Here is a 15,573-nt window from a genome sequence, read left to right on the forward strand (position 1 = left end):
CTTATAATACTCTTTCTCTCGCAGACACTTTTCATGATATACATGAGGCATATTAAGCACTATTCTGCAAATCAAATATCACTCAATAAATAATGGTAAAATAGCCCAGCAGTAAAAATAAAAACCTAAATGTATATCAAACAACAAAAATATGAATCAAGAGTGTGTGCATTAGTTTTTTTTTTCCTCAGTTTTTGACACTCAACTGTGTTGTTATGGCATAAAGTATCTTATCTCAGAAGTTATATTCGTTGTATACAAAATGAATTCCTGTAGCATTTATATGAACAAATACCCAAGTTGCTCATTAAAATTGAAAATGATCAGTGAATCGTTTCGGCTTTCATAGTTTGATTGACGGATCTATTGATTTATTGATTGATAGAAAGAAAGAAAGCAGTAGGAAGGTCAGCAATAAAGAGCAAATGTAGCTACACGGACCAAATACAATGATGCACAGTAGGCGGTACTCATATTAGATTGACAGGTCCTTATCCAATTAGGCTTTAGAACCTGCCGCTCTGGTGGAAGATGCAGACCAATCACAACAAACAGCAGGAGTGTGGGACCTGTCGTGGTAAATGTAAACGCTGAGGGAGTCTGGAGTATCTAAACGCTAACACAAAATGCTTTGACATTTACGTCTGATGAACTGTCTCCGTTTGTCAGTCAACGTTACATTGACAGGCTGCTCCGACATTAGCTAACGATGGAATAACGTAAACATGATGATTTGGTCCAGGACAGATCATGACTTGCACTGCCAGTGTCTGAAATATGTCATAAGAAACAACTAGTTCATGACACGTTTGGCTTATAAACGTCTTATAGTTATGCTACCATCAATTTATAAAGGAATATGGAGAGCTGCTGTCCACACACTAAGGACAAGGTTTGTTACCAAACTTCAACTTCCATTTCTGTTTCTTTGGCAACACAGAAACTGTCAAATGTTTTTGACTTTATGCCAACATTTTCACAACTCTTCAAACCTTTCAATGACAGAATACACCAATAAGTGATACTGTCAGTTGAAACGGGAACACAGAAGACAACTTTATACTTGTCCTCAAATGAGTTAATTAAAAGTAAAACAAAACGTTTTTCTTCAGCTGTTGATTTAACAATTTTATCATTGTAATTTATGTAACCGTGTTATAAACATTCATTTTATAATTCTTCTCTTCCTTCTTTTATTACAAAGCTTTGTATTTTTTCTTCCCCTCCATTTGATTATTTAACAAACAGTTTAACCTTTTGGACATTTAATTTAAATTTTTGACATGTATGACAATCTTTTATTATTTTATTGTCAGTTTCAAGCCTCCAGTAGATGCAGGTTTTCTATTTACAATTCAATTTAAAGCATGAACATGTTACTTCAGAAGTTCACTATATAATCAGAACTTGCTGTGTCTCTTCCCATTTACTTATCTCCAGCAGAGTAACTCCACCTTGCAGATTCCTGTCCACCTGCGATGGACTCCCCGTTGGCCTTGCTGATGCTGAGACCATCTTTGCCTTATCTTCAGGCCACGGCAGGTGTGGGGTGGCTGTGGTACGAGTCAGCGGTCCAGCCTCGGCTACAGCTCTGAGGAGTATGGCCGGGCCAGCGCGCAGCCTGCCTCCTCCACGCACCGCCCTGTTACGCAGCATCACAGACCCGCTGTCCAAGGAGGTGCTGGACCGCGGACTTGTCCTCTGGTTCCCAGGTTTGCTCCATTACACATTGAATTCTTTTTTCCCCTTCAATTTGAAGGCACCATGTGCTTCTTCCCTTCTCCTGCCCAAGGTGTAATTAACACGACATTATTATACAGCACAATGTTGAAGATACTAATACAAACCATCCCTCCACCAGCTCTGCATGAGAGCCTGGTCCAGTAAAAACTTGACAAACCAACTTTGATAAATGTCACAAAGTCCCATATCTTATGTAGAAATGTGTTTTAAACTAGTTTTACCAGTTGCCATTAGGACAAAATATGTTACAAGCTAAAGCTGATCTGATGGAGTTTGTTGTCTCTCATGTGTCTTGCTGTCAGGTCCTCACAGTTTCACGGGAGAGGACAGTGTGGAGTTCCACATCCACGGCGGTCCGGCTGTCATTACTGCCGTCTTACAGGCTTTAGGTAACATGCAGATGCCATTACACATATGATGCAATCTTTTACACCTTAATACAATGCATACACACACAAACATACAGTGCCACGTGATGCAGAGTTATTTTCGGGGTGTTATTTGTGTCTTCAGACCCATGACTAAGCTGTAAGCCTGCACAGTAACTGTTCGGGTCATTTGCTGTCCATCGCTTTAACTTAAAAGGGAAAACTGACGCATGTGTTCCCATTTCAAAGATACTTATAATATGTTTTATGACAAGCATTACAATCCGTCTGTGACTGACAAGTAATATTATCCTGCAGTTCTCACACTGGCCCTCCAGGGGGCAGTGTTGTATAAATTAGGTAGGTTAATAAAAGCTTGTCTCCTGATCATGTAGGATTATCTCTAATCAGAAACTGGTTTTTAAATGACATTCCTGAATGATTCTTATTTTTAAAACAAAATGAAATATCTTTGAGAGACGACACCCGGCCAGTAGATCAAAACAGAACACTGGACTCTTGCTAACGCATCGTGACCTCCATTATGGTTCTGTGCCCCCGTTGTCTCCACGTAATGAGATTTGATAAATGGTTGTGAAAACAATGAAAAACGTCACCTCTTTATCCTGCTAAGCTGTTTTCATCCTCAGTGAACTCCGAGTGACACATTGACCCTGCGTTTGATCCTCCTCAGCCTACACATGTGTGTGCGTGATGCATGCCCACACGTGCCTCGTGCATTTCTTCACGTTTGTTTGCTGTGTGTGTTTTCTCAGGAAGCGTGCCTGGCATGAGGCCTGCTGAAGCGGGAGAGTTCACGCGGAGAGCCTTTCAAGCAGGGAAACTGGGTTTAACAGAGGTGGGTCAAGAAGAGCATAAAAAACACACTGAGGCCGATCTGTGCAGATTTGCATGTCAGGAGCTTTTCACAGTCGTTTTTCAGGGTAGATGTGGAATAAATCAGGCCGGTTCATAAAATGTCAAGAGGGAAATTCCTCTTTTTGCAAATTTAGCCTTTCGTACACTTCTTTCATTTGGTTGTCAAACATTTATGCATGGATAAAGCTCCAGGGCTTCTCTTCGTGTGCAGCCTTAAGCATTAAAAAGGGGCTGTTCTGAATATTCTGTTATAATGCCATAATACCGGGGTATAAGGCACAAGAAGGTATTGAAAAAAGGAGTGCTGGAAAACTGCGAAACGGCTGGTTGGAGGGGGAAGTCGCTGTCACACATGTATGACATTGTTATCCAATTACTTGGACATGTCTTGCTACACAACACAGGATTATATGACATGTTAACATAAAATACAATCTCTCAAGGACGCACACACATGAAAAAAAATTGATCCCCGATCTCTTTTCTTTTCTCTCCGCTCTCCGGGTCACTGCGCGTGCCCATCAGGTTTCCAGGGCGCGCTCCCGCTGTAACTCTCCGGCACCATCCTCCGATTGCAAAGCAGCCTTGAATTTAATCAGCAGTCGGTATAATACACGGCGTGTTGCTTGTTAGAAACTGTATGTAGCCTTAATAAACAGCCGGATACACACACAGCTTCATCAGTGTCAAAAATTTCAGCTGAATTACTTTTTCACATTCCCGCTCATTGTCGCTATCTTTCTTAGCTCGTTCTTAGCCGTTCAGCCGTTCCTCCAGCAATAGCCTGACCTCTGCTGGCGCATGCTGTGAATTACAACACATCGCCTTTTTAATTACCGTTTATCACCATAGGTGCCGCCAAAGAGAACGGAACTGAGATCTTCGGGATCACCACTTTAACCTAGTTACACCATCATGAACAAAATGTTTGAGACAGAAAGAAAAAGGAAAGCAAGAAATAGGTTCATTAATATAAATGTATGATAAAAAATATATATGTAAACAAAGTATCGTGATGCTCCTCGCAGGTGGAGGGGCTCGGGGATCTGATCCACGCTGAGACGGAGGCTCAGAGGAGACAGGCGCTCAGGCAGATGTCAGGAGAGCTGGGACGCCTGTATCAGGACTGGAGCCACAGACTGAAGCGGGTAGGTCGACCTGAAGGACACACACTGGTGGTGTTTCATCCATAGTAGTACGAACAGATGTTCCCATAGGACTGGAGCTCTGGGCTTAAACGTGTGGGTGTGGTTTACGTGGCAGGTGTGTAACTTTCTCCTGCCTGCGAGATAAAATACAAGAACATACATGTTTTTAGTACTTTTTTCTCAGTGCTGTTACCATTGAATTGACTGACTTTGTACTGTAGAAACAAGTGTTTATTGATTCTGCAGTTTCTACAAACAAACAGATGTTGGAGGATTTTACATCTGAGACGCTGTGTCTCCTGAAATCAGATTTAATTGACTTGACCTTGGATTTCCTCCCATCCAATTTTGGACCTCGTAGTGACCCAGACCTGCTCTTTGAAGTAACCGGTCAACAATGAAAAACAACATTCTTTCTGAGTGTGAGTTAGCTTGACAGCAGAAACAAGCCAAATCCTCCCCGCCGAGACGTTATGTTCATGTCTGACATTTCCATGAAAGCAGTGTTTTTGTAGAAGCTGTGTGTACTGTGCTGTAGGTCAGGTCTCAGCAGTTTCACACCCAAACAATGCCATCTGTTTCTTCAATTTTATCTCTACAGCTGCTTTTGTTACACAAGTTCTGATGGTTTAGCTTTTGGGAATATGAGGCTTCCTGTTTTCATGTTGCTGTGGCGCAGGTGTTTCTATTTAACACTGAGAAGGAAAATATCAATCTGCATGGCACAATCATCACAACATCTGGGAAAAAAACAGAGGAAAACATCTGAAAATAGAATAATATAGACAGAGTGGGAAACCCCTCCTGAAGTAAGCACAACACATCAATCAATAATTGACTCCAATTTTTGAAGGGAATACCAGTTGATAGTGTTCTGTGCAATCCTGCTCTGTTATTGCACCTTATTACACGGTTGTGTTAAATACTTGATTCTAATTTTGGCATTCCGAGGTCCGTTATTTCTCCATAACAGGCCGTTGTTATGAAGAACAGACCGTTGCTAGGGATGCGGCTCTAATCACACAATCTGGAGGACTAACTGTAGTCATATCAATCCGCCAAAAGAAGTCCATTAAATTTGACATCAGTTTGTTTACATTGGGAAAAAAGAGACGACGACAGAGAGAGGAAGCCATAAAGGTTAACGATGGAAAAACTTTAGGCTACGACAGAGAGATCTACAAAATTAAAGACGGCACATGAAACATTAGAACACAGAACAGGAGACGGCGGTGTTTAAAGACGGTGAATGGAGAAGAAAATGTCTCTGACAGTGACGAGACAGAAAACCTCCATCAGGATTCCTGTGGTTCCGTTTAATTTGTTTTACTTCACTATCAGTGGAAATGTTTCCATTCAATGTGAGTAAAAACAGCTAGCTTAGCTCATTTTAAAGAGGCTACAGAGTTAACTGTTGCTATGGAAGCAGCTCTCCCTGTGAGTGTAGCAAAAAACAGAAATATAATCATTTTTAAATTAATAAAATCCAAATTTTGTGTCAAATAATTCATTTTGTAAGTAAAAAGCTGTGTAATAAGCGGGAGGAACCCCTTCAGGGTGAGACAAGTCCTGCTCATCCTGTCAGGGTTCGACTCCGCAACAACAGCCTGCTCACTATACATCATCCCTTACTTAATTGATGCTGCTGACGCTCCGTGCTGTCTGAAAGCGGGTCTAGTTTCCAGAGGAACGGCGCTCAGTTGCATTTAAGGACACATCTCTGTTTGGATTTTTCACTTACTAAAAGAAGACGTTTTAAAAAAGGACCTTCTGGTCTGTAATGTGCTGTTGTTCCACACTCACTTCAATAACACACATTTAATCTGGCTTTGTATTCCTCTGGATTAGACATGAATTATACAGAGCCCAGCTGCTGTGTGTCTTTATTGTATGGCTGTCACTGAGGGACGGGCACACAATAAAGACAGTGATGGATTCTGTGCAGCAGTATTGTTTGCCTTATCTTTACTGTATCCTGTGCTATACGCTGTATGTATAAATAAGTGTCAGACTGTTTGGTCAGCGTTGAAGTTTATATATGATAAATTAGAGTGGAGGAAGAATGGAACAGTAAAGTAAGGAAATGCTCAGTCAGGCAATTTTTTTCTGCACTTTTGCAGTAATTTGATTGCAGAGATTTTAGAGGCCGACAGGAAATAAGTGGAGAAAGAGAAGGACATGACGCGTGCTATTCACTTTACCCACGGCCAGTACTCAGTCACTATTAACATCTTTCAACACAGTGAAATTATTCCAGACAAATTGATCTGGGAATTTAAATTTTAACGGTCCTGCGTTTGAACTTGAGAAAAAACAACATTTTGCTCAACAGCAGGTCACTGACCACACATGAACGCTTGAACCTAATGGACGCAGGCCAAACCCTCCTGTTCTGTGAACTGTTTTGGAGAATGTGTTCCAGTGATCTTTCAGCACTTTGGCACCAGATCTGACCAGCCGGTCCAGGTGATCTCCCTTGAGAAACTGTGTGAAGCAGCTTCTCTGCAGCGTTCTCAGGACGGTTCCTAGAAGAGAGTCTTTTCTTGGAATCCAAAGGTATACCATGTGTATCATGCTCGGGTCAAACCCTCGTTTGACGCCCAAACAATGCCGTTTTTTAACCGTTGGCTTCCCACGTTTGTGAATGGATTAAAGTATGGGAATCTGATGCTTCCTGTTGTTGTGCAGCGTTACTTCTCTTGTGTTTATGTTACTCAATGCCAACCCTGCTGAGGAGGTCAGATTGGAGATTTAATTTTAGGTCGTAGTGTTTATATACATTTATACTATGTTTAAAGTGTACATGCTCACTGTTTAGAAGCCTGACATGTGATTAAGTTCCTTACCTGAACAGAAAAGATGTTGTGGATTTCAGTGTTTGACAATAATGGTCTCCACTTGTAGCGCAGAGAAACCACACAATCAAGACGACATATGATACATAACAATTAATCAACAGCAAATTTGGTAATAAAGAAATAATTTAAGCATTAAGGATTAATACCAAATATTTGCTTGTTGAAACCGCTTAAATCTGATTATACAACAGTGAGTTCCAACCAAGTAATCTGATTGGATAAGAGGTATTCCATTAGTGCTGATATAGAGAACAACATCCCTGGGACTTTTCACTCTGTGTATCACTCCGCCTCAGCCAGGTGTTCTGAATACTGTTAGTTAACATCACAGCAGACCGTGTCTACATTGATCAAGCTGGTACTTCTGAATAACACAGCAGACTCTGATTTCACTGGCTGAACAAACAGATACATGTACATGATAAAATCAGCTGATCTGTGGTAACCTGTGGAGAATGTTTGTGTTGCTTGGCAACAAGAGTCCAGTTTCAGTTAAGTTATGGAACTAGTTGAGTTGGTGGAGCAAAAATAATCTGTTGATTATTACTGTTAACTACTATTTGCCGCTTGTATAACTGTTGTATAAAAGCAATATCACACTGGAGGTCGTGATGTTTTACTGAATAGCATCTGCGACTGAATCAGTTCCTCTCATGTGATGTTGCTTAAGTAAAAAATCCAGCCATGGCATCTCGGGCCTTGTGAATTCATGATTTGCCCTTATTTGCTATTTTTTTTTTTTTTTTTAAAGATTATTTTTTTGGCCTTTTTGGCTTTATTTACAGGACAGCTGAAGATAGACAGGAAATGTTGGGAGTAGAGAGTGGGGGATGACATGCACAAATGATTGGCAGACCGGGAGTCGAGCCTGCGATCAGTGCGACGAGGACTGTAGCCTCTGTATATGGGGTGCCTGCTCTACCGACTGAGCTAAACAGCGCCCCCTTATTTGCTATTTTCTGACAATGAAGCCCTTTATTCTAAAAATAACAAAGTGATATTAAAGAATGAAAATAATCATCTTTAATCAAATTATCTATACTAAACCACCATGAGAGTAAAACTTAAATGCTATTTTACCACAAGTTTAAAATGTGAAATGCTTTTTAATATGTTCTGATGAATAAAGGTGATGTTATATTTCTTTGTTTAGTCATTTAAGAAAAGTTAAGACACTTTATTTAGTTCTGTAGATCCATGTAATCTACAGTACACATGCATCACAGAGGGCACTGTTATAAACACTGTTAATGTCAGCTCACTTATTCTGTGCTTGCTGCTCACCTGTTAACATTGCAACATGCTGAAAAGCTTTACAGTATACACAGGAAGTCATTAGCCTAATTCTTGTGAAAAACAACTGATATACATGTTTTAATAGTATCTAATAAGTTAATTAACTGGCCTAACATAATGTGTTTTCCTTGCTCTGTGTCTCACAGTGTCTGGCTCATGTCGAGGCCTTCATAGACTTCAGTGAGGATGAGCTCATTGAGGATGGGGTCTTAAACCAAGGTATGTCTACACCGTGTTCTCTGTGTGAGGAAAAATAACAGTCGTCCCCTGGGCTTTCAACAGGGAGGTGAAGGGGGTCATATAGGGTTGTGCTTCTCTCTGAGGAGAGAGAGGTCTGACTGGCTTTCCTGTTTGGATCTTCAACTGTCCATCGTTTGCCTTTGCTGCACTGTAGGGAAAAACCAAAGACATCAAACTGCTCAAAAGACGGTTTCCTTCAGGAAGTGTGGACTGAGGGCCGGGGGGACAGTGGAGGCATTCGTCTTACCTTCAAAGCCAACCTGACATGTCGCTCACAGAAATAGTGCTGTCAGCAGCCGCGTACAGTCCGACTGTTCTGTGTGTGCCCAGGTTTCCCATGCTCACAGTGTGTGTGTGTGTGTGTGTGTGTGTGTGTGTGTGTGTGTGAGGGATGTCCCCCCTGAGCCTGTCGCCTGCTGTCTGGCTCTGTCAAAGCTCCCCTCGAGTTTCAGAGGTTGTGAAGTTTGGACACAATAAAGCCTGGGAGGTTTTGTTTATTGTGGTGGCACGGAACGAGGGCTTTCACCCCGGAGAGGCAAGAAATATAGACTTGTTTCTAAAACTAGAAAATCTGCCATAAATAGTTTACAAATAGTTTACATTCTCACCTGCAGACATAGAAAAATGAAATCTTTATTTTCTCATGTTTTATTCCAGGATGGATAAAATGTTGTGTGTGTGAGTCATTCAAAAGTCTCAGGATGAGGAAAGAAACTTTTCATGAAAAAAAAAAAGAGGCATTGTTGATGAAACATACTGTCAGAAGCACTTTTCCGTTATAGTCGCACGCGGAAAGAGACGAGTCCATGACCCATTTTCAGTCCTGACAAAGGTCTGTTAGACACGGAGGGACGGGCCTTTTTCCATCAAAGGAAAAGAAATCCTTTCCACAAGGCCGCGAAAGTGAAGCTGAACTAGAAACCTTCGTCACGTCCTGTTCCCTCTTCTGTCATCTTTGTCTCCCTCTCACGCCCCCCACAGTGGACACAAAGGTGTGTGATCTGCAGGCAGAGATGGAGCGACACCTGAAGGATGAGAGGCGGGGCGAGCGGCTACGCAGCGGAGTCCAGGTGGTGATCGCAGGAGCCACAAACGCAGGGAAAAGTAGCCTCCTTAACACACTCTGTAAGAGACGTTAGCCTGCACACACACACGCACACATATACCCACACATCTTAAAGGGATTAAGATTAAAATAAGACTATCTTTTAAATATAGACTTTCATACGACAGTCAGTCACGGTGGAGGTGGGAGGGGAAGAAGAAGAAGAATCTGTCAAACTTTAAACAGCATTTTGTGAAATGTGTGTTATTCATTAAAATGCAAATACTGCTGCACAGACAGAAAGGGAGAGAAATATGTTTTCTCTGCAAGACAGGAGTTTGTGAGGGAGACAAATTTAAACAAGCAGCAGCGTGACTTTGAAATAAAGCAGAATGAAAGTTAGTTTTAGGAATTATTATGAGCAATTATGCAATTACAACAATTATGAGCTTTTATTTTAATCAGAAATAATTTTTGTTTTCTAAATGCTCGTGCAAGGAAAGTCCCGCACACTGTCCAACTTGCAGATAATATATTTCTCAGGCAAACTAGCCTGATGAAGGTCGAGTACCAAAACGTTGCAAGCAAGTATTTTCTGCAAGTTGGACAGTGTGCAGGACTTTCCTTGCAAATGTGATTATTTTTTTTCCTCTCTTATGCACCTGTCCTATGAAACACATGTGCCAAGTTTTCTCTACATTTAAAAGTAAAAGATCCAAAGAACACTGTAAAAGTTGCTACTACTGGGGGGGCTACAGTCGTCAACGCAAATGTGTCAATTTCTGATTCTGGTCGTGCTGCCGAAAAATGTAAACAACTTCTACTGTTTGTTTAGCAAAGTTATAAATTAAAGAAAATATGTTATTTTACACATGAAACAGGAAATGTTGCATTTAAATCTTCTCATTCTAAGTAAGTAATTGTGTTATGTCAGTAAACCTAAATAAACCTTTACTGTTTATGATGTAAAGGTATTTAGGATATTTAGAATAACTTTATATAAACTATGCAGAGAGACCCTTGGAAGGGCTTCCTCTCTGTTTCCTATCGAAATAACAGACCTATTTATCAAACTTCAGATTATATCTTGTTGCCATTTCCTGTTCTGGTGAGTCTTCCCTGTGGCCTGAGCTCACACCGAGTTTATATTGAGCTGGCAGCGTTATTTCACGTGCTGTGCATGTGACTGATGAGTTGAGGGAAACTGACGTGTCAAATGAAGTTGATGTGGTAGACCAATATTTGACAGAAAAAATCCTTCCTGGCTCAGGTTTCATTTAATGTGTATTAAAGACATGATGCAGTTTATCCTGCGTGGCAGACTTAGATATGTCATATTTTTACATCTTGATACTTTATAATAAGGAAAAATGTTTTATTTTATTATTTACACATGAAACAAAGAAGAAGAAAAATAACAAATGTTCATGAAAATGTGAGGGAGGATGGCCAAAAAACAGACGCAGGGCTTGTAGAGTGGCATCCCCCAGGTACAATTAAATAACTAATTATTGCAATGAATACATAATTTACACATAATCTATGTATTCCAATATGTATGACATATTAAACAAGGACAGTATAAGGCAGAGCAGTACAGAACAGTACTAGACAGCAAGTTATCCCGAAATATTCATCTGTTTTTACAAATATTAAAAACATGCATCTATTTTATTGTAGACACAACAAAAAAAAACTTAGTTTTTCACTGGTTATGAAACAGACTTAAAATTAATTCTGATGACTCTATATGAGCTACAAAAGCAAACCAGATCATCAGCGACGAGATTGATTATTTCTATATAGTTATTTTTAATGCCTGAAACTGCTGGCTGGGGGGGTAGGTGTCAGATGAAGTGATTAACTGCACGCTGCCTTTGTTTACATTTTCCAGGGCAAACATTTAAAGTGAGTGATACAGATGACTGTTAAAGAAAGCAGGATGAGATTTTTTGTTAAAAAAACACCATGTAAGCATGAACAGGACAAAATCAGCAAAGAGATAAGAGGTACGGCTTTGTCCACAGGGGGCGCCAAAATCAACACAACTGAAAGTTACTCACAGGAGCTTTAAGGCTTTTTATAAAAACAAGAAAAATAGGGGAAAAAAGGAAGAAAAGAAGTGTAACACATTAATCATGTTAGGTCAATAAACTTGTATATTAAATAAAGTAATATTGGTGTGTTCTGTGGGTTTTTTTAGATAATGGCATCAGCTTCTAAGCTAATCAAACCTATAAAAATGCACGGACGAAGAATAAAACAAATTACATATTTTTTAATTCCTTGAATCTTTATTTATACTGGATGACATTAAGGAGCCAATCTCATTTCTAATGACACTGAGTCAATTACAAAAGCAAGTAAATCTTCCTTAATGTATATAAATCCGCAGCTAAAAATAGTCCCCAACCAACCATTACACTGTTTACTCCTGTTGTTCCTCATGTTTCACAAAGCTGCCCTGTTTAGTTTGTAAATTATCTGTCTCTGATAAAATCTCTGTATATGTTACCTGCATATTTTTGCCAGTATATTTGCTGCATTAATGTCCTCAGTAAAAAGAAATGGGCAGTATGATAAGTACAATAGTTTTGAAAGAGAGCCAACATTATCCTTAAACTTTCTTCTGTTTATGAAGGCCAGAGACCTGCAGCCATTGTGTCTCCCATTGCTGGCACCACCAGGGACGTAGTGGAGACGGCGCTGGACATCGGTGGATTCCCTGTGCTCTTGAGTGACACAGCCGGCCTCAGAGACAGCCCGGACCTGGTGGAGAGGGAGGGGGTCCGCAGAGCCCGGGAAAGGTACGGGGAAGAAGCACGTTTATATTAAATATAAAAAGAGGTAATCAACACTTCAGCAGTGCATGAAGAGCACATTTATAGAAGCCCGTGTAGCTGCCTCAGCGACTGTTCACATGTGTATAATATAACACAGGACAAATGAGCCTGAGAGGGATGGTAAGTGTCCTTGAAAACAAAGAAAGGAAGAAATAAGTCACTGCTTTTCCCTTCCACATAATGCTGTAGTCTTGTAATGTCTGTGCAACATCCAGAGTTTATATTATTGCTGAGACATGGTTATAAATACACGGGACAAACACTCTCAGGAGGTTGCATAATGAAGAGCCTCCTTTCCTCGTTTTCACCATTAACACATTCTTCATGTGTGGTGTTGAGAATGGACATATATGGCCATTCACCTGACAGCTGCTTCCACTGTTTACACCAGGGGAGGACAGCGGTGCTTGTCGCGCTCGTCATCACTGCTTCATCATACACAAACAGGCAAACAAAGACACAAACACGTTATTAAATCAGCTTTTATACACATGTTTTATCACGTGTTGGAGAGCAGGAGGGGAGAGGGTGGGACAAACAACACCTTGACAAGCATTATTAATTAATAAGGAGGTGAAAGGCCTTAAGGTTGGCAGCTGACTTAATGATAAAGAACTTAAGGGAATATTCAGGATAAAGTATGACTATTTTCTTGCCAAAAAACACAAATGTTAATTGTTTCCCCGGGTACTTGTGCTTTTGGCAGGAAGATGAAGAATCTGACGCAGCGATCAGGTTTTAAATCACTGTTTATTAATTGTTTTATCATTTATTGCGAATTAAATTTGTTAAGTGGTGGAAGATTTACAGGGACTCACAGCCCTTTCTAATCAAGAGAATCAGTTAAACATGTATTTAATTAAATAAATGTATTTACAAAATCATGTTTGGTGACGCAGGCTGCAGGAAAATCCGGAGTAAAAACATCAACAAGACGCAGACGTGACTACAGTACAAAAAAAGACCATTTTCAATGTAAACGTTCTGCAAGAAGTTTACTGTTTGTTTGAGTTATTTGGGCGACCTGCTGGCTCTATAGGAAGGGTGGGCACTTTGTGTTCTTTGGGGGACTTTCTGCGCAGGGAGCAGGTCAGAGGCTCGTGACCTGGGTCACTACAGGAAGGATGTGGCGAGTACAAGCATCCGCTGCTGCTGCTGCTGCTGCCTCTCTGTGGGACTGAGGTGACTGAGGAGACGCGAAAGTCAAAACCATGAAGAAGTAGAAGATTTATCCAAGTCTACAGAAATACATGTTATATATAATGTTATAAATATAATGTTTGTTAGTGAGACGTTAAAGTACAGCTGAGGGGGATGGGAATGAATTGTAGTTATTAATTATTTGTTCATAAATCAAATGATGAGACAGACGATCACCAAAGTTCTGACAATTCATCCTGAGAGGGTCAGGAATAATATTAACCAGAAGTAATGGCGATCCATCCAGCAGCTGATGTTTCAGTCTGCAGCAAAATGGAGGAGCGGCAATCGATCTGCCATCCTCAGCGGACAGTTAGCGTGCCTCAAACATGAATATACTAACAAACATTACCAATATAAACATGTTCACTAAGAAGTTAAATGTATTTATTTTACCCAGACAAATAAAAAAAACTAACTTTATTGCAAATAAAGAGACTGTCATGTTCTGTCATGACAAAATGATTATATTAGATGTTTAACAGGATTGTGGCTCATCTCCAGTCTCTACTTTGGTCCCATTTGATCTTTTAGAGTATAAATTTAAGAGTTAAAAAAAAGTACAAACTTTTTAATGATGTTGTGATCTTATGAATAAGTTCAGGTTGAAAAACGCTGCTTCTTTTCTTTTTTTCCAGAGTGGAGCAGGCAGATCTGACTCTGGTGGTCGTGGACTGTTCTGATCTCCCCGCTGATCCGCAGCAAGCTGCAGCCTTCCTTCAGGGACACCTCAGGACCGTCCTGCCCTCCCAGGAGCATCCTGAGTCAGGTGAGATCTCCAGTCAGTGATTCATCAAGTGTATTTTTAGGGTAGTAAGTATGCATGGCAAGTTTACACATACAGTGTGATTTGAAATGTAATTTATTTGCATTTAAGTTTGAGAATGTGATTTATTTTGACACCAGTCAGTTACAGCGCCATCTGCCGTTATGTAAAGGCTGGGGAGTAATTCAACTACCTACTTACTAATGAAGTAGTACTCCACAGGTTACAGGCTGTAAAGAGAGTCTCTGTTCCAAAGGGAGCAAAAGTTGATCAACAAATGTTTCCTTCCCTTCTTCAGTATGTCCTGCAGACAGGTTTCTCCTGGTGCTGAATAAAACCGACCTGCTGCCTGAGGAGCGGAGGCAGAAGCTGGACAGGGAGCTGAGACGAGTGTCTGGACTCCCTCCGGTTTGTCTGATCTCCTGCCGCAGTAATGAAGGTCTGCAGGACTTCCTCGCAGTGCTGCACAGCAATGTCAAGACTCTGTGAGTGAACATAATTTATAATGTTCGGTTGTGATGAAGATTACTTGTCTCAGCTCTCAAATCTGTCACTCGATCCAAAGAAAATGTATCACCAACTATTAAGACACAAACATTTTCTGGTTCCAGCATCTTGAATGTGACGATTTTACTGGTTTTCTTTGTCATTTAGGACAGCATGGAAGAGTCTCTGGGTTTTGGCAGATTAATTAAGAATAAAAACGATCATTGCTTGCAGCCCTTGCAGTCTCATGCAAATGTTGTATCAGAAAAGATTGATTACACCTGGAGAAGCTGTAATCAACAACATTTCTACAAAAAAAACAATGTTTGTGTTGCAATAGAAAGAGTTATAAAATCAGATTTCCCCTCTCTAAACTGAAAAAAAGTACAAAATAATGAGTCTGGTTCGTTCTGTTCTCTCACTTCCTCTGTAGGTGTGGCGACCCTCTGTCTGGTGCCCCCACCCTGACCCAGGCCCGCCACAGGGCCCACCTGCAGCAGTGTTTTGCAGCGCTGGCTCAGTACCAGCGGTACCGCGACATCGACCTCGCTCTGGCAGCCGAGGGGGTCCGGTTGGCTCTCACCAGCTTGGGCCGGATCACCGGACGGGTCGGAGCGGAGGAGATCCTGGATATCATCTTCAAAGACTTCTGCATCGGGAAATAGTCGCAAGATTAACAGCGAAAACAAGAATTACATGTA

The 15,573-nt window shown here is 40.8% G+C and overlaps 1 protein-coding gene across 1 annotated transcript; it reads left to right on the top strand.

The window, feature by feature from the left end:
• Positions 1–833: 833 nt before the first annotated feature.
• gtpbp3 (GTP binding protein 3, mitochondrial) lies at positions 834–15,573 on the top strand. Its single transcript, XM_069680448.1, has 11 exons — positions 834–892; positions 1,462–1,712; positions 2,046–2,132; positions 2,888–2,970; positions 4,019–4,138; positions 8,439–8,511; positions 9,514–9,657; positions 12,219–12,384; positions 14,259–14,389; positions 14,685–14,871; positions 15,306–15,573. The coding sequence occupies exons 1-11, from the start codon at positions 834–836 to the stop codon at positions 15,535–15,537; spliced, it is 1,533 nt and encodes a 510-aa protein (XP_069536549.1). The 3' UTR covers positions 15,538–15,573.

Source organism: Semicossyphus pulcher, unplaced genomic scaffold (genome assembly GCF_022749685.1).
Source record: "Semicossyphus pulcher isolate SPU_LCO1_2020_fin unplaced genomic scaffold, fSemPul1.0.p SCAF_4, whole genome shotgun sequence".
Classification (NCBI taxonomy): Eukaryota; Metazoa; Chordata; class Actinopteri; order Labriformes; family Labridae; genus Semicossyphus; species Semicossyphus pulcher.